Below are 22,887 nucleotides of genomic sequence, written 5' to 3' on the forward strand. Positions count from 1 at the left end.
TTTCCATGCTAGGATGAAAGTGAGTAATCTTACCCTTCAGAAACTGACCTTGCTATTATCTACAGCGACACCGAGGGCACCCCGACTTCTTTCCAGCCTCTACACTCTCTGGGCTCAGGGGATCTAAAGGAGGCTGTTGGGAGTGTGTCTCATGAGCACAAGGTGGCCTTCACATGCCACCAGCGCAGGATTCACTTATGTTTCACTTTGAGTAGATCCAAGTAGCATGTTCACCAAAACTGAGATATCAGCTACAAGATAAACCATGTCAGTCATCAGGGGAAGGTGCACTTAGAGTTGGTTGTGGGCCAGAGGCCTTCCTGGGGCTGTCACCAGTTGTGGTGATGATGCTCCAGGCAAACTTGGAGTGTTGAATAGAGTCTGTGGTGCATGTTGTAGTATGTATCTGCCTAAGCTATAGGAATTCTTTAATTCTAACACTGCTTTGATCTGTTGTAAAGCATTCAGCTGTTGCTGAATTGAATGTCATTGATGTCCTTTCTGCTTTGTTGAACAGTCTGTTCTTAGTGTGCCCACAAAGTCACCTGAGGTCCTGGTGCTCCCCTCTCACCTTCTAGGCAGATATAGCCATGCCTCGTGCTGAGCCAGGTGATAGTCAGCTTTCCGTAGGCATTTATTTGTTTATATTCTGTGTATGAGTGTTTGCCTGCATGTATGTCTGTATACCATACGTGTGCTTGGTGCCCTTAGAGGCCAGATGAGAGCATTGAATACTTGGGACTGGAGTTATGGGTGGTCTTGAGCTACCATGTGAATTCTGAGAATTGAACCTGAATCCTCTGGAAGAGTAGCAAGTGCTCTTAACTGCTGAGCCAACTCTTCAATTCACATAGACTTTTCCAAATAAGGTTTTAAAATATGTAACTGAAAATTGTATGCAAACTAAGTCTTTTATTGTCACCAGACACATGACTCAAAGATACGTTTGTACACAGGTTACTCCTGTCTGTGGCGTGTGATAGGTTATCCTTCTGTAACTTTGTGGGTCATGGCTGTGCTACACTGTCTGAGAGCATCCTCATGTGCACGTACTTCTGTCCTCGTAGGTCTCTGTCCCACCCGGTGCTCTAGATTGCTGGGTATTCCTGAGCTGTCTGGAGGTGTTGCAGAGGATAGAAGGCTGCTGTGACCGGGCACAGATAGACTCCAACATTGCCCACATGGTGGGACTGTGGAGCTATGCAATGGAAAAGGTACCTGCTACTGTGTGTGAAGTGTTTGCATTGTCTCTAAGGGTGCCTGTGTGGCAGATAGCATGGGCTGTTAGGAGAAATCTAGATTATTTAGACTAGTTTGGATACTCTCACGTCCTTACAGTGCATCTGAACACAGCCATGGGTCAAAGTTTCTTAGTTCTTGTCAGCTCCTTTAGCAGGTGACAAGTGAGACAGTGTCAGTGTCAGGGATGGGCAGATAAGAGGTGCAGTAGGCTGCAGAAATGCAGGTATGGGCCAGTGTGTGTTGTGGGTGGACCGCAGGGGCAGGGCACAGTGGGGAGGGGTACACATAGAACTGTCATTTAAAAAGTGGGGCACAGTTAGCTGAATGACAGGGAGCGGATTCCCAACCTCAGCTCTATTCTGAAACTAACCTGAAAAAGGTGTGAGCTGGCAGTAATCCCATAAGGGATGCTGTAAAATTCAGACCATTTAGATAAGAAAGCTAAGTTTTTCCCACGATGAACGGGCGTCAGGATTATATATTTACTACATTTGTGGATTGCCTACTAACTTACAACAAATGAACTCGAACTGTGGGTTTCCCTCAACAGCTAAAGTCCTTAGGGTACCTGTGTGGACTTGTGTCGGAGAAGGGCCCCAACTCAGAAGATCTCAACAGAACAGTTGATCTTTTGGCGGGATTAGGGGCTGAGAGACCTGAAACAGGTATGATCACTGCTGGAGCACAGTGGGGGCTGCTGAAGTGAGAGTGCAGTCTGCCGGGGGACTCAGAGAGTGTGCGAGTCTGTGCTGCCGCTCATGAGTCATGTCCTATTTCAGTGTTGGTGGTGCATGTTTCTGGGAAGTCCAGTCTCAGAGAACAGTTTTCTGGGAGGGTCCTGGGCTGTGTCATAAATTGGAAAGGAATAGACATCATAATCGGTAAAGCTAGTGTTTTTGCAATGTCCGTAAGAGTCAGGTCACCACCCTGAGATCTGAAAGGGAGTGAACACACGCGACCATTATGCTGCTGCCGTGTAAGTACGCTCTACCTTTGTGTTTCAGCCAACACAGCTCAGAGTCCTTACAAGAAACTCCAGGAAGCGCTGTCATCAGTAGAAGCCTTTGAAAAGCATTACTTGGTAAGTGTGGCAAGAATCCCTCCTCTGTCCACAGAGCCACCCTAGCTGGCTTTGTTCTTCTGCATGGCCTTTGGTATTGGATGCACTGGTACTTCAGACCCCTCATTGTTGTGGTAATTTACTTAGTATGCTGGGGGGCTCTGTATAAACACTGGGTAACTGATCACATGTTAGTGCCCCTGATACCATAGTTAGGCACAAGCACAGCATTGAAATAATTAAAATTTAGCTCAATGTAGGTTTTCCCTTTTACTAAGTAGAATCTGTAAGAACAGATTGTGAATACTCTTCTTTGTGAAAAGTGCCCATTTGTGCTTGGGCGGAGCTATCATGCTGGATTTGAAAGGTTGAATTTGAGTGGTTCCAGGAAGCAGTGGAAGGCAGACCATGAGCTGGGAGCACCTGCAAAGGTGCTGTGTGGGTGAGAAGAGTGCCAGGACAGGTACGCGCAGATGGAAGCAGGAAGGGAGTTAAGTCTGCTACACTGTGTGAGCCCATGGCTGTCTCTCATCACATGCTTCATAACACGTGTACAAGTTGCTGATCATGTGTGGAAATTATGGCATGTCATGTGACAGTTTGAAAGTGGATACAGTGGATACAGGGTGAAAGCTGTTTCATCTCAGTATCTTGCTGCAGCTTTGGGTAAAGTAAATGTAAGGTGTGCCCTGAAAATTCAAGTACAGGTCTAGAGGGTGGTCTTGGTGGTTGAGAACATGCCCTGCTTGTGCAGAGGACCCAGTTCTCTTCCCGGGACCCATATTGAATGGCTTATAACGCACTCTCCAGGGGCATCCAGTGCTTCTAGTGCCTGCACTCATATGCATACTCCCTCACCCGCATACACGTCATTAAAAACATAAAAGCAAAAAATAAACTCAAGTACATAATTGTGCTCTTTTAACTTTTTCGCAGGACTTGTCCCATGCCACCATTGAGATGTATACAAGTATTGGGAGGATTCGATCTGCCAAGCTCGTTGGAAAAGATCTGGCAGAATTTTACATGTAATTGATGGTGACCTCTTTGATTTTAAACATTTTACACGCATATGAGAAGGTTTATACATAGAGTGTAAAGTTTGCATAACTTGGTAGATAGGAACAGGAAGAATACATTAGCCAGTCATTGTTTTGTCTTTGAGTTTCTTCCAGAACCATATGGGGAGGTTTTTGGCTTATTACCGTTGTTACTGATCTTTGACCTACTATACTTAATTAACTCTAATGATACACATCCACATACCTGTGCACAAAATCTTGTAATTAACTTTAATAAGTAATGAGAAGTATTTCAGAGCCTGCCTTCCAGGTCAGTAAACAGCAGTTGGTCATGTAGTCTTTCTCTAGTTTGTCACAAACCCCCTGGATGCAGGTAGGAGGGGTGAGCTGGGAGTGAGCACAGGAACCTGCTCGTCTGCTGAAGAAGAGCAATCTTAGCCTGGCTTAGTGGGATTCAGCTTCAAAGCTGTGCAAAGAGATAGCAGTTCTAAAGGGCAAGGGAAGGTGTATTCAAAGCCAAGTTTTGAAATCTGTACTTAAAGTAATTTTAGTAGATGAAAACAAAAGAACTGGTGTGGATTGCTAGATGGGGCTTACAGATGCCTGAGTGGCTCCAGGTGTTCTGGAGCAGCCGTCCCTCGCCTGCTCATTCACGGCAGGGCAGGAGCTATGAGCAGGTTCAAGCAGTCACGTTCCACTTCTGCATTTGGGGGAAACTACATCTCTGGGTGCTGTGAGTTTAGTGCACTTGACCACTGCAGAATCCAGAGGCACAGAATCCCAGTGCCAGGCACTGGCCTGCTGTTCAGAACCTGGAGGCTCAGTTGACCTTGGCCACATACTAGCTGAGTGACAGTTGCCTCCTCCTTCTTGTTAGATTCCCCAGACTCTGTTGGCTTACTGGAGATTTAGGGTGCTTTCTAGCACTAGAGGTTATGACTGAAGAGGTATGGAAAGTTCTGGACCTTTCAAACAAACAGTGTTTCACAGGAGAACCAAAAGAATCCATAAAAAAATGTATTTTGCTAAGTTTAAATTTTACTTTATTTGAGAAACATTTAATTTGGGACTTCTGAATTCTGATTATGTCTGGAGTAGTGGAAATGGAGATTCCTCCCCAAGGATGCCCTGGAGAGCTTGGCAGTATTAGCTTCTGGCTAGCCCAGCATCCTAGCCTCTGGGGAAGGAATGGGAGTCCTGATCTCCTCGAAGTATAACAGGCCCTGGTGAATCTGTGGAGTAAACTTTACTTGGTTTTATTCTGAACATTGTTGTGGCTTCCTTGGAACTAGAAAGGCCTTCTGGTTTTGCTTGTCTAATCTTCGGTGCTCTCGGTCTCTGTAAGCAGCTCATATCTGCCCAGTCATAGCTGACCTAAGCTCAATGGCTGGGCCATGTAGACTGTTGGCATGAGTCCAGTGTGGTGTGGCAGCATGGCTGTGGCTAGCCACCAGGGCTAGGGACATGCCCTTCTCTTTTCCCAGCCATCCCACCTGCCAGTAAGAAAGTGTTCTTCCGCTGACCTTAGCCTAGCTAGGAAGGGTGTACAGTACTAGTGTCGGATGTCTGAGAGCAGCGTGTTATCAGCATGAGTCTACTGCTCGGAAGGTGCCCTGGCCGTCCTTCATGGCTCCTCACAGGAGGGGTGGTGGGAAGGGCTGTGGGAGGACTGTGGACGTGCAAGTGTCAGGGTCTTCCATGCTGGCCCCTGTGATGCCTAACAAACTTGTGTTTGCTGCCTTTGCAAGGAGGAAAAGGTCACCCCAGAAGGCAGAAATGTATCTTCAGGGAGCTTTGAAGAATTACCTGGCTGAGGGCTGGGCCCTACCTGTCACACACACAAGGAAGCAGCTAGCCGAGTGCCAAAAACACCTTGGGCAGATGGAAAAGTATCCTTTGAGTCCAGTGTTGTCACTGTCTGATATATGGTGGCGTTGCTCACAGTGAGTGTGCTGGTAGCTCCTGTGGAGCATAGAGCAAGTGTCCACTCTTTTTAAATCTAACTTTGAGTTTCTAAATTTTTTTTTTAAGTGACAGCTCTCCTTTGGGCTGTACTTTGAAGGCAAGAGAGGATATTTGGAGCCCTTTTGCCCACCGTCCTACTTGGGAGGTCCTCACTCCTGGCCCTTAACTCTCCACTTCAGTTATTTGCAGACCAGCAGCCTTCTAGCCAGTGACCATCATCTGACAGAGGAGGAGCGGAAGTACTTCTGCCAGGAGATCCTCAGCTATGCCAGCCAGCAAGAAGACAACCCAGGTGAGACTGGTGGCTAATCCTGTGTCTCAGGCATGTCCATGCAGTATGAAAAGAGGAGGAGCGAAGCCATAGCGCCTGCCTGTGCACCTGCTCTTCTCTTTGGTGAACTTGAGTGAGACTTCACCCAAACAGGTTAGCATGCTTCTGTGAGACGGAAGAGTGCTCCAGACTCCTTACCACACAAGAGGCATTCCCAGGGACCGAAGGGCTCTGATACCACCTGGGGCCCAGACTCAGGTCTTTCTTGATTTTCTTAAGAATGCTACCGTGAATTGCTACAATTTTTGTTTTATTTTTTGAGACATGTTCTTACTATGTAGTCCTAGCTAGTCTGAAACTCAGTATGTAGACCCAGCTGGCCTTGGACTAGAAACAGTCTGCCTGCATCTGCCTCCCAAGTGTTAAGCATGCATACACACGTGTGTATGTGTGTGTCCATGTGTTTTTGGAGACAAGGTTTCCCACTGAACCTGGAGCATGTTGTTTCTGGGCTGGCGGTCAGAGAGCTACTGAACTCTGCCTGTCTGTTCCCAGTGCTGCAGTAGCAGATAACGCACCTCCATGTCGGCTTTTATGTGGTTACTGAGATACACGTGTGCACATACCAAACACTTAACCCACTGAGGAGCCACATATTACTTAATTCTTAGCATACATATTAAGCTTGGTTATATGTCCCAGTTCTTTTGTTTGTTTGTTTGGTGGTGGTTGGTTGGTTTGTTTATTTGAGATAGGGTTTCTTTGTATAGCTTTGGAGCCTGTCGTCCTGGAACTAGCTCTAGACCAGGCTGGCCTTGAACTCACAGAGATCCACCACCCGGCTTCAGTTCTCTTTTGATTTAGAACATTTACTCTCACATCTTGCTTTATTGAGATAGAATTTACATATCGTGAATTCCTATTTGAAGCATGCAATTCGGTGGCTTTTAGTGTGTGCACAGATTTGCATATTCACCACCACAGTCCATTCTATCACCTAGAACAGAGTCCTGTACTTAACCCTTCCAGCCCCGCAGCCCCCACCCCTGCTTTCTGAGACCCCATTACATGGAGTCTCTCGTGACTGCATTCTTTGACTCTGCTTTCAAGGCTCATGGGGTGTGGCATGTATTACTATACCATTTTCTTTTTATTTCCAAAACATTGAGCCAACTGTCTTTCAGACCAATCCACCCTCTGAAATTTGTTCCTGGGTTTCCACCTGGGAGCCTCCGAATTACAGACTCTGGAAGGTTAGATTGGAGGGATGCACTCGATGTTTTTGTGTAGCTAGACGACACTTGCATAGTTTTGCCCCTTGTGTTTAGTTGACTAAGAGCCCTTTTAAAAAGAGATACTGTGTTCTCTTCAGGCTGCCATTATAAAATGCTGTGGCACAGGGACTTAATAGCAGGCATTTGTTTCTGAGTTCTGACAGTAGAGTCATGTTCTGGTGAGAGCTTCTTCCTTGCCATGTCCTTACATACAATGCAGAAGACAGCAAGCACTCGGGGATGTCTTCCTGTAAATGCCCCTTGACCTCCCAGACACCCTTATCCAAGTACCCTTGTTCTGGGGGCCAGGGCTTGTTTTATTTACCACAGATGTGCCTGGGTTGGGTTGCATAGATTGGTCAGTCTGTAGCAGTTGCTGAGTATGACAGAGTCCTCCACAAGGTTCTGGCTCCCGGTTGTGTGATCACCGGCTGCAGAGGTGGATCGCCTCTTCCTTTAACAGAGCCACCTTCCTGATGTTCTCAGCAGCATCAGGATGGTGGTTTGATTTGCAGACCCCAGTGTGCCTTCTTGGCTTGCTGCAGTGTGGGGAATGATGGGAGTGAGGGTATTCCTTCCTGCTCCCTGGTCCCTTTGTGTGAAAACAACTTCCAAAAGCATTTGCTCCTTCTTCAGCTATGGCAAGTCTGCTTAACTTGTGGACAGACTTTGGTTGGTTGGTTAGTTTTGGATGGGTCAACCCACAGCCGCAGCCATAGCTTCAGCTTCATGCCTGCTAAGCATATTTCCACCAAACCCATCTCCGGACTCTCCTTTGGTTTATCAGTCCTGTTCAATGGTTCTGTAGCATTGTACTCTCCCTAAACATCGCCATGGCACTTAGGAGAGAACAACACTGTGAGTTCTCACCCATCTTCGTGTCCCCTCACATCCCCAAACTATAGGCAGCTGTCCCTCTGCTGTCTCCATAGTCTGGCAGATGCCGGGACTAACTTTCAGGGCACAGTGGAGCACTTGGCTTCTTTCCTAGGGATCTTCTAAGAGCTGTTTCGGAGGGTGTTGAGTCCCTGGGGGTGACTCTAGGGATCAGTCACTGGCCAGTTTTAGTTTGAAATGGAGGGAGCAGTTGTTCTTCGCTCTTCCTAAAGTGACAAAACAGCTGTGGAAATCTTCACCGCTGTTAATTTCTTCATCCCCAGAGTTCTGGAAGTGCTGTCTAGTATGCTTTTGTGATAGAAGGAATGTGGGAGGTTGGAAAGCTTGCAATCTTTGTTCTAAATAAACACCCACATTCCTGAGCTGGCAGCATCTTCCGGTGCTAGCGGGGAAACGTGGCTCGAGTGTGGGACATGGAGTGTGTATTTGCAGGTCACAAGGTGGTGCTCCCCATGCACTCCTTTGCACGGCTAAAGGATCTCCATTTTGACCCTCCCAACGCTGTGGTCCATGCGGGTGGTGTCCTGACAGTGGAGATAACAGTTTGCAGCCAGATGCCTATCCCTGTCCACGTGGACCAGATTGCTGTCAACGTCCACTTTAGTATTGAAAAAAACAACTACCGGAAGACAGCTGAGTGGCTGACCAAGCACAAAACTTCCAACGGGATCATCACCTTCCCAGCCGAAGCCTCCCTGTTCCCTGCATCTCAGAACAGCCTGCCTGCCCTGGAGTTGTCAGAGATGCTGGAGAGAAGCCCTTCTGATAACTCCTTGCACACCACCGGCATTATCTGTAGGAATGTCCACATGCTCCTGAGGAGGCAGGAAAGTGTTTCCTCTCTAGAGGCACCCTCCGGATTGGCCCTGGAGGATGGCGCCCATGTCTTGAAGTGCAGCAGTGTGACTCTGCAGCCAGGAGCCAACAAGATAGAGTTCAGGACCCAGGTATGGGTAGGGCTGGGCTCAGGACATGGCTCTCAAGTTGGTGGAGATGGGGAGGGAGCCTGAGTACACTGTGAGGTCCTCTGTGGCTTCCAGTGTTTTTTCTTTATCCTAGAGAAGATTCAACTTTGTATCTACACAGTAGTTTGGTTGTTGATAAATTTTTAAATGAAGTTTGTTCCTAGTTTTGTTTTGTTTTTATTTTGAGATAGGCTCTTACACTGTAGCCCAGGCTGGCCTGGGATTTACTGTATAGCCTACAGTGGTCTCAAGCATGTGACAGTCCTGTCTCAGTCTCTTGACAGGCATGAACCACAATTCCCAGCTACTGAATGAAGTTTTTATGAACATCTTTGTTTAGGTTTTTGCTTAGCTTTTTAATTGGCTGGGTTATTGGATTTTCTTAGCTAGTTCCGGTATGTGTGAAGATGCCCCCTCACTTTGTAAGAAGATTTTGAAGGTGACCTGGCCTCTAAGCCGTTCCCTTTGAAGGCTGCATGGCGTCAGGACTGTACATTTTGCTCTGATGGAGCATGCCCTTTTTGTTTGACCTCATACACAGACAAGATCTAAGGAAGGGGTTTTTGCTTCACCTGGGTATGGTCTTCTAGTAGCAATCACCCCTGTTGAATGTCTCACTTAGTACCTTTCCAGACGTGGGCCACGAACAGGTCCTTACCGTGTCTACCTCATCAGAGACTAATGTTGACTCAGAAGCATCAGTTGCTCAGAAAGGGCTTGAGAGCCAGATGTTTCTTGGAGCAGTGTAGGTGCAGATGTGATGGGCAGGACAGAGGGCTACAGGGAAGATGGGTGGCATTTGAGTAAGAGGACAGCCCGTCTTTATCTTAGAAACTTGTAACACCAAAAGGGTTGTCTTACCAAGTACCTTGTTTTGCCCCTAGGCCAAGGAACCTGGAACATACACACTGCGACAGCTACGGGCCTCGGTGGGCCCTGTGTGGTTTGTCCTTGCACACATCCACCCCATTGTACAGTACGACGTGTACTCTCAGGAGCCTCAGCTGCATGTGGAACCCCTGGCTGGTGAGTGGAGCCGAAAGCCACACAGGAAGCCACCGAGGGTTCGAGGGAGGGTCTCAATACCATCTTTCCCAACTCCTTGCTCCTCTCCTAGAAAGAGTAGTGGAAATGGCCTGGAAGCCGCTGGCTGCAGCTCTGTTCAGTCACTGTCCTGTGATTGTTAGCCACCATGCATAGTAACCATGTGTATCTGAAAGTAAGACACAAAGGTGTTCTGCAGGGAACTTGTACACCTGACTCCTTTTTGGTAGCAGCACACAGAGTGTAGTTCACACTCTAATCGGGTTTCCTCTTTGAAAGTTCCTAGTGGGCTTAACTCCACAGCATGACCCTAAGAAACCCAGAGATTCCGACCTGCCCGTATGCTTTCAAAGTAAAAGGAGTGACATTCACAAGACTGCTGCCATGTGGCATGTTCTGGAACGCCAGAGAGGCCAGGTCTTAGACTGGGAAGGCCTTTATTTGCAGCTTTCTAGTGTGATTTCAGATGCACACACAGGTGCACACGTGAACACATGCACGTCCTGTCTTTCCATGCAGAGCCCTGGCTGCCTCGAGAGGCCAATACTAGATGCAGTTGCAGGTCCTTGACTTGAGCCCTAGTTGTGAGCCATGATAATCCTCCTATTTAAAACAAAAGGAAAGCACAGCAAGGAAAGCTTTTTCCTTTTTTCTTTGTCTGTTAAATCTCCTTAGTTCTTTCTACATCTTTAGTTTTCAACTTCTCCCTGGGCCACCAGCAGATGTCCTCAGGGGTCATGCGCAGTTGTCCCTAGGGGCTCTTCCATGGGAATGTATTGGCCACAGCCTGAGCTCTGCTCCTTGGAAGCCTTGGCCCTGTTCCCCTTTCTGCTGTGACCTTACCTCCCTGTCCTGTTTTTCTTTCTTGACTCTGGCCTCTCACCCCTCCTCTCCCCTGCCTAATCCTCTACTCCATTCTCCTGAGCAGCTCCAATGCTCACTTCCTTACTCTGTCCTGGAGCTGCCTGTCTGACTTGGTAACTTAGTGAACAGTGCAATCTCTCACTGGGGCACCCTCCTCCCTCAGGTTCACGGTGTCCTTTGTTCTCAGGGAAGTTCTGTGACTGGCACTGAGAGGAAAAGGTGAGGCAGGAGGGAGAGGTGCCCAGGGCTAATGGGCTTTTAGTGACTCTTTTCACCTCTCCACAACTCCTGCAGCTGCTCTCTGGGGGACAGCGATCCTAACTGCTGTCTTGTTTCATTTAGATAGCCTTTTGGCTGGCATTCCTCAGAAAGTCAAGTTTACTGTCACTACGGGCCATTATGCAGTAAAAAACGGAGACAGCCTCCAGCTCAGCAATGTTGAAGCCATGCTCATCTTGTGCCAGGCTGAGAACAGAGCCGTGGTCTACTCCAACTCAAGAGGTAAGGCAGTCAGGGCTGGTGCACTTGTGTTCAGACTCTTCAGGGACAGAAGACTAGCCAGGCATTAGGGCCCTGACACTTTGCAGTACCTTGCCTTGGCTTCTGAGGTCAGCATTTATTGGTGGCCTGAGCTAGCCCCTGAATGAAGCATACATATAGGGACATATCCTGAGCATGGTGTGTTCATTAGGTGCCAAGTGCTGCCAACCTTGAGTGCAGTGTCGGAGCTGAACCATGTTCCTCAGCGGTGCTCCTCCAGGCCTATGCACCCCTGCCTGGTACCACTAAAGAGCAAAAACTAATCCCTAACTTTCTACTTCTTTTTCCTTGGGGCAGGAGATGGTCTGCTGTAGTGTTATTTCATTTGTATTTTAATAAGTAAGATCAGAGAGCAAAGCAGCCCCACTGGTCAGCCTTACAGACCAGACACTGGTGACACACACCTTTAATCCCAGTAGCCACACTAGGTTGCCACAGAAACCAGGCGGTAGTGGTGCATGCCTTTAATCCCAGTCCTAGAGAGGAATATAAAATGGGAGGGAACGGCTCTCACACACAGTCTTGTTCTGAGATTCCAAGAGGCAGGTGGCCATTTCAGATTGAGGTAGAGGTTAAAGCCAGTGGCTGGCTGTTTTGCTTTTCTGACCTTCAGGTTGAACCCCAATATCTGCCTCTAGGTTTTTATGAGTCGAGCTACAGTCTGCTATGTGATGGAGCATGCAGCCATGTGGGAGCTGTCCCTGCCTGTCTGCACTTTGAGCAGTGCCTGGCCTGTGAACCTCCTATGGAGCCCTGTCTAGGGTCTTGGATTTTCCTGCCTAGCATTGTCCTCATTCATGTGCACAGGACAGCAGGAGCTTGGCAGTACCTCCCATTATGCCTATTCCCTGCTTGACTGGTGAATGAAACAGAGTCATGTCTGAGGTGTCTTTCTGTCTCCCACAGAAGAGTGCTCCTCTGCTTTGCTCCGGATCCAGTCCTCTGACAAGGTCACAAGCATCGGTCTTCCCACTGCACCTGCATACCACGTGATCGAGTTTGAGCTCGAGGTTCTGTCTTTGCCTTCAGCTCCAGCATCTGGTGGGGATACCAGTATTCTGGGGACACCAGAGCCTCACAGGAAGCAGAAAGACATGCAGAGAACTGACCATTGCATGGTCACCACAGATCACAAGGTAGAGAGGGTCTTGAGTTGTGCAACTAGGCAGTAGCTTCTGCCTGTCTGGGTAGGAGGAGCGTAGAGCCTGTCCTCCTGTGCTCCCCTGTACACTCATCTGGACTGCAGCCACCATAGAAGACATCAAAACTCTGACTTCGCTGCAGCCAGAGAGGAGTCACCATGACACTGGGAGGGAGGGTGGATCCATGCATCCTGTGACCAAGTTGCAGGGTCTGCGTCACATAGACCCTGGGTCAACTCAGCCAGGAATACTCCATTGAGGGAAGCTCTGGGGCTGGCATTTGTTAAAAGTTACTCAGAGAGATTGTTGCTCTGGTCAAAGGTATATGTGAAATCAGCTCATGGAGTATTGCAAGGTTTGTCCTCCTCCTGAGACACAGGTTCCAATTCTCTGGCCTCTTTTGAGCCTTGTACATTGTGCAGTGTGGGTACAGGAACAGTAGGACAAGTAGGACAGGCCTCAGACAGCAGTCACTTTAAATGCATTGTGGCTTAAGGTATAAGATAGCCAGTCTCTGTAGAAGAGATTTTTCTTCCCAGTCCTCAAGTCTGTTGCTGTGATAAAACACCATGACCCAGAGAACTTAAAAAAGAAACCTTTAATTTGTGGCTTACAGTTTCAGAGGGTTAGAATCCATGTCCATTATAGTGGGGAGCTTAGCAACATGTAGGCAGGCATGGAACTAGAGTAGTGGCTGAGAGCTTAGCCTTGATCCACAGGCATGAGACAGAGCTAACTGATATGGTGGGCTTTTAAAACCTCAGAGCCTGCCTCCAGCGACACTGCCTCAACAAGGCCACACCAAGTATTCAAGCACGAGCTTGAGGGGCCATTCGCATTCAAGCCTTGGCACAGTCTCTTAAGAGTAGTTAAGAAACTTCTCCCTGCACCCTGTGCAGAGAATGCAGAAGATAAAGATAATGTCTCCTTTAGTGGGAGATGTCATTTGCACCCGTAGATTTGCCTATTCTGTGTGGGGATAAAAGCAAACTCAAGACCTCTCCTCTTCCGCCCCTAGGAGTGTCTTTCTTGCTCTCCACTGTAGCTCCACTTTGGTCGGCCTTTAGCTAGGTTCTGTCAGACAGGTGAAGTAATTGGATGATTGCTTGCTTTCCAGTGGCTCATGGTTGTGTGAGCCGTAGGACACATGCTGTACTGTGAGGAGCCTTTGGACCCCAGATGCATGAGGCATAGGTGGCCTTGCTCTTTCCTGTCAAGATGTCTGTGCTATGAACTGAGCTGGTGTTCTGGGACTGTTTCCAATTCTGTCTCCATTTCTTGCTGATTCTGCAGCTCCTTGTTTTCCTTGTTCATATGAAAATATGTCTGATAGAATTTCCTCTTGGGACAGTGATGGCGAACTGCAATAAAGCCACTGTGCAGCTGGGTGGACGGTGACAGGGTTGTGCTCTTGGACAGTGGGTTAAAGGTGGCCTCTATTTCTTCACAGGTGTCCATTGATTGCCCGTGGTCTATCTACTCCACTGTCATTGCACTGACATTCAGTGTGCCCTTCAGGACCACACACACTCTGCTCTCTGCTGGAACCCGGTAAGGGGGAATGGGGGCCAGCTCTGCTTCTCCCTCACCCCTCCATTGGACAGAGTGCATAGCTTGTCCTTGTATGTCACTGGGGTTTTTACACATTACCAGAGTAGCTCCCTGTGTCACGAGTACCAGGCCGTGTTCCCAGCTTCTTCTCTGCCTCACAGCTGACATGTCAGTATAAAGTTTTAGGTGAAATCCAAACCAGATCTTGTTGGGGATGTTCAGTCATACTGTGAACCCCCAGTTTGTATTTGCATTTATTAAATAAAATTAACCTTAGGTCAGAAGACTGAGCCAGCAATTAGTTGACAGAAAGTGACCATAGAGCATCAGAGGGCATCCAGTAGAGAGAGACAACAGGAAGTAGTAGGGATGGATTTGGAGTGGCGTTGGTTTTTCTGTTTTGGTGGAGCAGAAGCATGGATCCTTCAGAGATGCCAGCAAGGAGAGAAATTTCGCTTTTTGCTACTCAGCCTTCTCTGAGCTCACAGGTTTTCATCCCAACCTTTGAATTTCAAGTCTTACTTATAAATAGAATGATAGAGATTTAGTTAAAGCTCCCTTTAGTGGCAGCTACAGAGCCAATGCCTGCGGGAACAGAATTCTCATCAGACTACATACAACCTTAGTGGCCAGGCCACTCCTAGAGAAGCAGGCTGGTAACTGTGAAGTTGTAGTTGCTGGCTGAAATAGCAGTAGATTAGGGCACAGCCACTGTGCCAAACTTAAAACAATAAGATCTTCAACTGATTAACAGTCTCTTTCTACCCCTGTCTCTGTTTTAACTACCGACTTTCTGGCAGACTTCAGTGTTCAACTTCTATAAGGTGCTGTGTTTTGGGCTGCCCAGTGCCTTCTCATGGGTTTGTGTAGCTAGCTCTCTATCAGATACCCACAGGGTAGAGTTTTTAAAGCACTATCACTTGGGGCCTAGTTCTTAGCTGCTCCATTTGCTGCATAGTGTTCTCACTACACCAGTATCCCAGCCCCAGATGACTCGGGTGTGCTGGTGTCTTCTGGAAGGAGCCACATTGCCTAGCTGAGCACCCACTCTAGAAGTATCATCTACCCTAGGGGGCGTCTAGAGATGACAGCAGTGTCAGGGCCGTACAGTGTCTGCTCTTCCTGCTTCAGATACTTCCCTCTTACTGTAACAGTCCTCTTTCTCACAGACCGATGGGATTTGGCTAAGTTTTAAGAATGAAATGTTATATGAACAGTATTTTTCTCTTCATGTAACACACATTACATACAAAGGTTGAAACCTCAGTAATCTCGAAAAGAATATGGCTGCTTCATTTAAAGCAGCTAAAAAAATAAACAGCTGTAATTATGCCCGTCTTGTTGCTGTGAGCAAAGCAACTTCAGGAAGGGCTTACTTGGGTTATAGTTCTGGGGACACAGTCCAGCATAGCAGGGAAGGGGTGGCAGCAGGGCAATGGGCAGCTCCTCATCTTGTGTCACAGTCAGGAAGCAGAGATGTGGGTGTCGGTGCTCCACTTGCTTTTTCCTGTTTATTCAGGCTGGGATGCCAGCCGTGGCGTGGTGCCACTCTAGTGAGGGTGGGACTTCACCTGTTAACCTGGTCTAGACACCCATCTTAGACATGCACAGAGATTTGTTTCCATGGTGATTCTAAGTCTTTATTAAAGACTTGCTTTTCAATGTTCTCCAGATAGCAGAAGTGAGCAGGGAAGGCCTGAAGTGGGGAAGGGTAGTCAGGCTTCCCCGCAAGAAACCGACTGGCCACACATCAGATCAACTTCCTCAGGTCCGTTTCTCACGGGCTGCCTGTTTAAAAGATTAGTTATTTATTCTGACACCTTTAACTGTGTTCCAAAATGAAAGTGTTGACACCACACACTCTTCCTACATCTGTCATGATTCCCTCAGACAGGGTCTCCCTTTTGCGTAGTCGAGACCCAGGTAAGAGCCCTAGTGACGCACTCTGTTTCTGTGCTCTAGGAAATACGTGCAGGTCCGTGTCCAGAACCTGTCAGAGCTGGACTTTGAGCTATCAGATAGTAAGCTGGAAGACATGGGTCATGCTACTGACCTGAGGCTGACGCCCCTGAACACGCAGTCCCAGCAGGTAACTGCTCTGGTCTGAGCGCCAGATTCTCAGCAGGTCAGGGGAGGAGACCAGGGGGACTGCAGCTGAGCAGAGCCTGATGCTGATTGGATGAGCTTTGGGCAGGATGGAGGGCCTGGGTCAGAACTGCAGTACTGTGTGCTATGTAGCCCACCTGTCCCCTCAGCCTTCTAAGCCCACCTGTGGGACATATATACGTATGTATGTATGTATGTATGTAATATATATGTTGCTATGAGAAGCTCACAACTAGGCCCTCACTCCCTGGCATTTTTTGTACTTTCCTGTGTACTTTTGGACAGTCAGTGTTGCTGGCTTTGACCATTGTTCCATCTCTGTTGAACCTGTCCCTGAGCCTGTAGGTGTGGCCCCTGACGTTTAGGCCATGTGTCTGGCTAGACTTATTCCTAAGTTACTTTATGTTAATAGGAAATGATTGACATGGATGCAAACTGGGTGGCAGTCATATTAACCTTCTGTCGCTGTGCTACAGTCCCTGAGAGGAAAGAAGGCTTCTTTGGTTCCTGGTTCCAAAGGTTCTAGTTCATGGTCACTTTGCCTGGTTGCTTTTGGTCCTCTGCGGAGGCAGTCCATCATGGGGGGGGGGGGGGGAGCGTGGTAGAGCAAAGTTGCTGTTGCCCTGGCCTTATGGAAACCAGGGAGAGAGAGGAGAGAGAGAGGAAGGGAGGCAGGGCCCAAATGTTTTCTTCATATCCTTCCTCAATTACTAGCCCACCTCCTGAAGTTTCTACCACCTCCAGGAAGTGCCATTGGTCCGGCTTTGACAGTGGCATTAATGCCCCATTATGGAGCCATTTGGGAGTTTGCTGTATACTAATAATGATTCTGAAAGCTCCTTTTCATGCTCGCTGATGCTGTGAAGCTTATGTAGTCATAAAGCAGAGTTCTTTTACCAGCCGGGGGCCAGGCTCTGTGTCAGACCAGGCAGGCGGGACTGAGACATGGTAGGTGCTGCGAAATCAGAGGAACCCACAGGCTCACAGCAGACTGCCTGACACATGCCCCTTTGCATAAAGCGAAAGGCCTATGTCCTCCCCAGGGCTCCCAGAACTGTGACCAAAGTTGTGCTTCTCATTACAGCTTATTCACAGCAAGCAGTCCGTGTTCTTTGTCTGGGAGTTGACGTGGACTCAGGAACCTCCCCCTCCTCTGCACTGCCGGTTCTCTGTGGGATTTTCCCCAGCTTCTGAAGAGCAGCTGACTGTCTCCTTGAAGCCCTACATTTATGAATTCCAAGTGGAGAACTTTTTTGTATGTAATCTATTATTGGGAAAGGAGGTGGGGATGGAAGTATGAGCACTTCATGTTCTTGATACTCCAGAGGTTCAGGTGGATTCTTTCAATATACTGGAGCCACACCTCAGGGAAGACTGTGACCTCTGAGCAGCTAAGCCCATGCCTGTCCACTTTGTGGTACGTGTCCTTCCTGGGCTGCACCTGCTCTTCATGATACTGATGGTCTGTGACCTTGACCCCTCGCCTTCTCCTGCTGTCCTAACAATCTGGAATACATGTTAGAGTCATTTCATCTCTGTCCTGAGCTCCTGCTCCAGGCCTCTGCTTTCAAACACAAAGCAAGGAAGTGTTACAGGAGAAAGTTAATTACTTTATCCTAATCTCTCTTGTTTGAGTGTGCTGCTTCGAATGGGCATGAGCTGGGCACACAAGCCTGGTTGGGTTTGTAAGTCAGCTCAGTTCCTTGACTTTGTGCTGGACAGATAGAAAGGCATTTGTGTTTATAGTTCTTGACACTAACCATTTTTATTTTCTACCTCCCTCTAAGCAAATCAGTCTAATTATTTTGAAGCCCATATTTTCAACTCTGTACATTAGCCATCGAGTTAAATATAGCCAGTGCTGTGGCTTGTTTTTATGTAGTGCCAACACACAGCTCCAATATGTGATGATCAGCAGTCAGGAATCACTGCTGTGGAGGAGTCTGTCTGGCTTCTGTTACCACTGTGTCTTTTCCCTTCCTCTCACACCAGTTCAGGGGTCCTGCAAGCTAAGAACCAGATTCCTCCTGAACAGTTGTAGTCACAGACCTTTGGTGGGCTGCTTTCTTAATTATGTTCTTGAGACTGAACGTCAGTCAGGACCTTTGTGTGGGAAGCTGTTGAGGTGTCTCTGTGTGTGACAGTGCTCAGCATGTGCCTTCCACATGTCCTAACACTCGGTTATGTGACCGTTTTTCAGAGCTTGTTGGGGAATACTTTGTGTTCCAAAAGTGCCTCTCTCTACTCAGCCATGGCTACTCCTCATTTCCTCCTTACCGAGGTGAATCTATAAGCTGCAAGCAGGTCTGTCTGTGTCTTCCTCAGTTTCCCACCCTGATACCATGTGACATGTGATTAGCATCCTCTATTTGGCAGTGTCCTCAAAGCTCGTCCATTTGGAAGCACACGTCAGGACTTTGTTCCTTTTGCTACATGCTATTTCACGGCCGATGGACCACATGTCCATCCATTATCAGTGGCCAGAATCTTCCTGTTGATAATGTGCTCCTGCGACAATGATGCTAGGGAAATCCACACACGAGTTCTTCTGTGGACACACACAGGACACGTAACTGGTTCTCTGGAATAAATACCCTCAAGTGGAGTTGGGTCACAGTGTAACTCTGGGTAGGCTTTTGAGAAGCAGGACTCCAGCAGCTCTCCGGGGGTCCCGGGGTTGCATCTCACAGCACTGCAGCTGCTGGCTCCTTAGTCAAGACCATCCCGAAGAGGTTGCAGAGTGTTTGGGGGGTGAGGTAGGAGGATTCCCAAGAGGCCAAGTGGTATGTGGTTTAGTAGTTACAGGTCATCTAGAGAGATGCTGGCTTGAATCCTTTGTTCACTTACATTAGATTGTAAGTTCTTGGTATATCTCAAGTGGCTGTCCGTTACTGTGTATAACTTGTAAACATGTACCCCTTCCATAGTTAACATTCACTTGCTTGACGATATCCATGGAAGCACAGAAGTGTTTGCTTTTGATGAAATCTAATTTTTCTCCCTTCATCACTTGAATCTCTGGTTTCAGATCTAAGAATCTATCACCAAAGTCAAGGTCAGAAAGGTTTCTAAGGGCTTGATAGTCTTGGTGCTTGTGTTTACGTTTTGACTGAGCCACTCTGTTCTGTGACTCATCAGTTGTTCCTATGCTGCCACAGAATGGTGTGATGCCACTGCCTGTGACTGGTAGTTTCGTACTGGAAAAGCCTGGTTCTAGTCACAGATTTGTAGAGTCAGCAGTCCAGTGACAGAGACTGGTGCTGACACCTCTCGGGAGCGAGCTCTTCCTGCAGCCATTGACTTTTCTCCAGAAACCGGTGTGAGAGGATAACTTGAGATCAACTCCACTGCCACCGTAGACGGCACCCTTGAGCCTTTAGGAAATGTGTCCTCTGCTAGGCTCAAAACTCATTCCACCTAGTGGATCCAACTAATGCCTGGTGTAGGATGTGTGAATGGGTAACCTTGTATCTCTGCTGAACACCCAGAGCTGGCCTGTGTGGATGCATTCTGCAGCACCCCTGCCCCCCACCTTGTAGTAATATGGTTGGCGGGGCTGTGTCCCCAGCACCCCAGCTGCCTGGCTAGCTTATGCCCGAAATAACAACACACAAACTGTATTCATTTAATCACTGCTTGGCCCATTTCTATCTAACCTCTTCTAGGCTAATTCTCACATATTAATTTAGCCCATTTCTAATCATCTGTGTAGCACCCCTAGGTGCGCTTACTGGGAAGATTCTAGCCTATGTCCATCCTGGGTCGGAGCTTCATCGCGTGTGTCTGCCCAGGAGCCGGGAGCATGGCGTCTCTCTGAGGCGTCTGCTCCCGAGAGGAGAGCTGTGGAGTCTGAGCTCACTTCCTCTTCCTCCCAGCGTTCTGTTCTGTTTACTCCTCCCACCTATCTTCTAACCAATGAGGGCCAAGCAGTTTCTTTTTATTTAACCAATGACCTTCCTCCATCACCACCTCATCCCAGTCAGAGGGCTGGGTTCGTGTTCTCATGTCTGCATGTGTCAGTTCCCAGGGCCCCATAATGGGAGAGCAAGAGAGCAGCCCATCAGATTGGTGAGCATTTGCCTTTCTCTGATCAGACTTAATTGAGTGTTTGATAAGAAAGTCACGACCAAGGCTGCCTGAGAACTGGTTTACCTTCATGAATCCCCAGAGAAGTTGTCATCTTTCCATGAATCCTCAGAAGAACCATGATTCTTGATCTCAGATACCTCCTTTGAATAGCAAGGCAATGTTTTCTATTGAGATATGATCTGTTGCTCCACGCATGCCAGGCAGAACCTGAACTGCCCATGTGTGATATGAGCCTCTCACCCGTGCCACTAGCAGCAGGCAGGTTGGGAGCCTTGGTTTGTGCTGGGTGTTGATAAAATACTGGTTTGTGCAAAAAAAAAAAAACATCAAGAATGAGGCTGATGAGGAAAAGGGGGTTATAGACCAAATTAACCCAGAGGTTTGTGTTAACTTTACTAGTTCCGGTAATGATGTTGTGTTTTGGCAAGAAAGCATCTATTCTTTACTAATATTCAGTGTTAACGTAAGAGGTGAGACAGCAGGTTGTCTGGAATTTGCCTCTGAATATCTTAGGCAGATTTATAAACTCTAATGGAGACTTAGATCAAGCAGATGAAGCAAATGTTAGTAACCTTGATGTGGGAGAGACACATGGAGGGTCACTCCACTGCCTTTGCGCCCATGTTTTGAAAATTCCCGTGGTTCGTTGGCTGAAGGGAAAGGTGTTGCAAAAAGCTTGAGTTTGATCCCTAGAAACAGTGAAGAGGTGGGAGGAGAGAAGCATCTCTACAAAGTTGGCTTCTGATTTCCATACACATGTCATGGTGTGTGCATACTCATGTTCTCCTCTCACCAGCAATAATAAATGTAAGAAGAAAAGAAAAGAGGAGAAGGCCATGTCTCTAAGTACTAGCTGCCTAGGTTGCTCTGTGGCCACGTAGTAGGGGTGGCTTTCCCTGTGCTGAAAAGTGAGTGGACAGCTCTGCCCTGGCCCTCAGCAGCCTTTCCTCTGGCTACTGGTTAAGCTGTGCCTTGTCCTCTCTGTCCCTTCCTTCCAGACACTGTACAGTGTGAGAGCTGAGATCCTCCCTGCTGCAGGGGCTGAGTACTGTAGGACGGGCTCACTCTGCTCCTTGGAGGTGTCTATCACACGGCTCGCCGACCTCCTGGATGTGGACAAGGATGAAGCCCTCGTGGAGTCTGAGGAATATTTTTCCACCAAGCTTATGTATGAAGGTAGGCCTCAAGCTCTTCCTGATGGTGCGATGCTCCACGGTCTCCAGTGACATGCGGCATCCTGGGAGTTCTAGAATCCCAGCATTTGCCTGATAGATTCATGATACAGCACAATCTGGGCTGACTGAGCACAGCTCTGGTTTACTGTGCATTCTAACAGGCACCGGGCAGGAGTCTAGGGACTCAGGACCACGGATGCATCTGCCCTCTGTGTAGGGTTAGCATCCCACCATTACCCTAAAGCTGTGTCAGTGTGCTCACAACAGCTGAAGCTCCTGACCACACACTATCCTCTCTTATTCTCCCCAGGCTCTGCAGTTCTCACAATCACTCTAAACATGATTGGTGAACCAAATATTTATAGTTTTTAAAATAATATGGCAGCAGAATGGCTCAGTGGGTGAAAGCACCCACATGGAGCTCCTGCTCGATGGCCTAAGTTCAGCCCCTGAAGCCCACAGTGAAAAGAGAGAACCAGTTCCCAAACGTCCTCTGATGTCCACATGTGTGCCGTGCCATGTCTATGCTTACACAATGCACATACATTGATAGTAATATAAAGATTTTTTTTAACACGCCAATGTTCTAGGTGTGATGGTGCATGCCTGTAACACCAGAACTTGTGAAACAGATACAGAAGAATCGGGAGTTTAAGGCCAGCCTCTGTTAAAGTGAATTCTAGGCCAGTCTGGGCTATTTGAGAGTCTATTTCAAAAACGGGCTTAGAGAAGTAGCTCGATCACTAAGCCAGCACAGGGACCGAAGTTACAGTCTCCAGAACCTACATGGAAAAGCTGGGGGTGGAGACAAAAACTTGTCTTTCCAGTGCTGGGAAGGCAGAGACAAGCAGACCTGCCAGATTAGCAAGATCTAGGCCAGTGAGAGGCCATATCTCAAGCAAGGTGAATGGTGCCTGAGGAATGACAGCCAAAGTTGACCTCTGGGCTCCACATGTGCAAACACAGGAACATACAATGCACATGAAATCAAACAGGGCTGGCAGATGGCTCAAGAGTGAAAGTGTGCTCTCTGCAGCCTAACAACCTAGTTCAACCCCTGGAACCCACTCTGGAAGGAGAGAACTGACGCATTCCTAAAACTTGTCTTCTGACCTCCACAAGTCTGCAACGACACGTGTGTATCTGATTCACGCAGTGTATCATCGTGTACATACACATGACATGAATTCATTTTCATGAAAAATAACTCTGTTCCCGAGTAGAAAAATGACAGTGCTGTGATGTCCGGGATCTTTGATCTCTTTGCTGTCTAGCTTAATCAGAGATAATCGAAGTTCTGTGCCTCATCTGTCCACTCTGAGGAGAGACAGTGTACTAATTGAATTACCTGAGGAAGCTTTTACAGACCACCACTGCTTAGAAGTGGGGAGTTGCTCATTTCATGCAGACTTCCTATCTGTCCTGCCCTGAGCACTTTTTGGCCAGGTGTTACTTTGTAGTACCATGAGTAATCATTTAGAAAACATGGTTTCCTAATTGTGCACAGTTGTAAAAATGTTTCATTTCACTCACAGCTGAGCAGCTCACCTGCACAGTGGCAATGCAAACTTCGCAAACTCCATTTTATGCTTAAAGTCTTAAAGTTTTAAGTCATGACAAATACTGATGGGCTGGTTTTTGAGGGGGAAGGTGGTGAGGGGGCCTCAGACAGAGAGAGGC

The 22,887-nt window shown here is 47.8% G+C and overlaps 1 protein-coding gene across 1 annotated transcript in view; it reads left to right on the forward strand.

The window, feature by feature from the left end:
* Positions 1-22,887, forward strand: part of Trappc10 (trafficking protein particle complex subunit 10) — a 64,017-nt gene that overhangs the window by 36,547 nt on the left and 4,583 nt on the right. The window contains exons 8-21 of the mRNA XM_041634702.1: positions 1,068-1,214; positions 1,793-1,907; positions 2,247-2,323; positions 3,239-3,330; positions 5,073-5,213; positions 5,469-5,581; positions 8,164-8,678; positions 9,581-9,722; positions 10,947-11,105; positions 12,051-12,280; positions 13,737-13,837; positions 15,800-15,926; positions 17,028-17,198; positions 21,031-21,208. Of these exons, the coding sequence (XP_041490636.1) occupies positions 1,068-1,214; positions 1,793-1,907; positions 2,247-2,323; positions 3,239-3,330; positions 5,073-5,213; positions 5,469-5,581; positions 8,164-8,678; positions 9,581-9,722; positions 10,947-11,105; positions 12,051-12,280; positions 13,737-13,837; positions 15,800-15,926; positions 17,028-17,198; positions 21,031-21,208 (2,308 nt within the window). The remainder of the gene's footprint in view (positions 1-1,067; positions 1,215-1,792; positions 1,908-2,246; positions 2,324-3,238; positions 3,331-5,072; positions 5,214-5,468; positions 5,582-8,163; positions 8,679-9,580; positions 9,723-10,946; positions 11,106-12,050; positions 12,281-13,736; positions 13,838-15,799; positions 15,927-17,027; positions 17,199-21,030; positions 21,209-22,887) is intronic.

The sequence above is a fragment of the Microtus oregoni genome, unplaced genomic scaffold, assembly GCF_018167655.1.
Source record: "Microtus oregoni isolate MIOR12 unplaced genomic scaffold, Mior012 000046F_ref0000063, whole genome shotgun sequence".
NCBI classification, from domain to species: Eukaryota; Metazoa; Chordata; class Mammalia; order Rodentia; family Cricetidae; genus Microtus; species Microtus oregoni.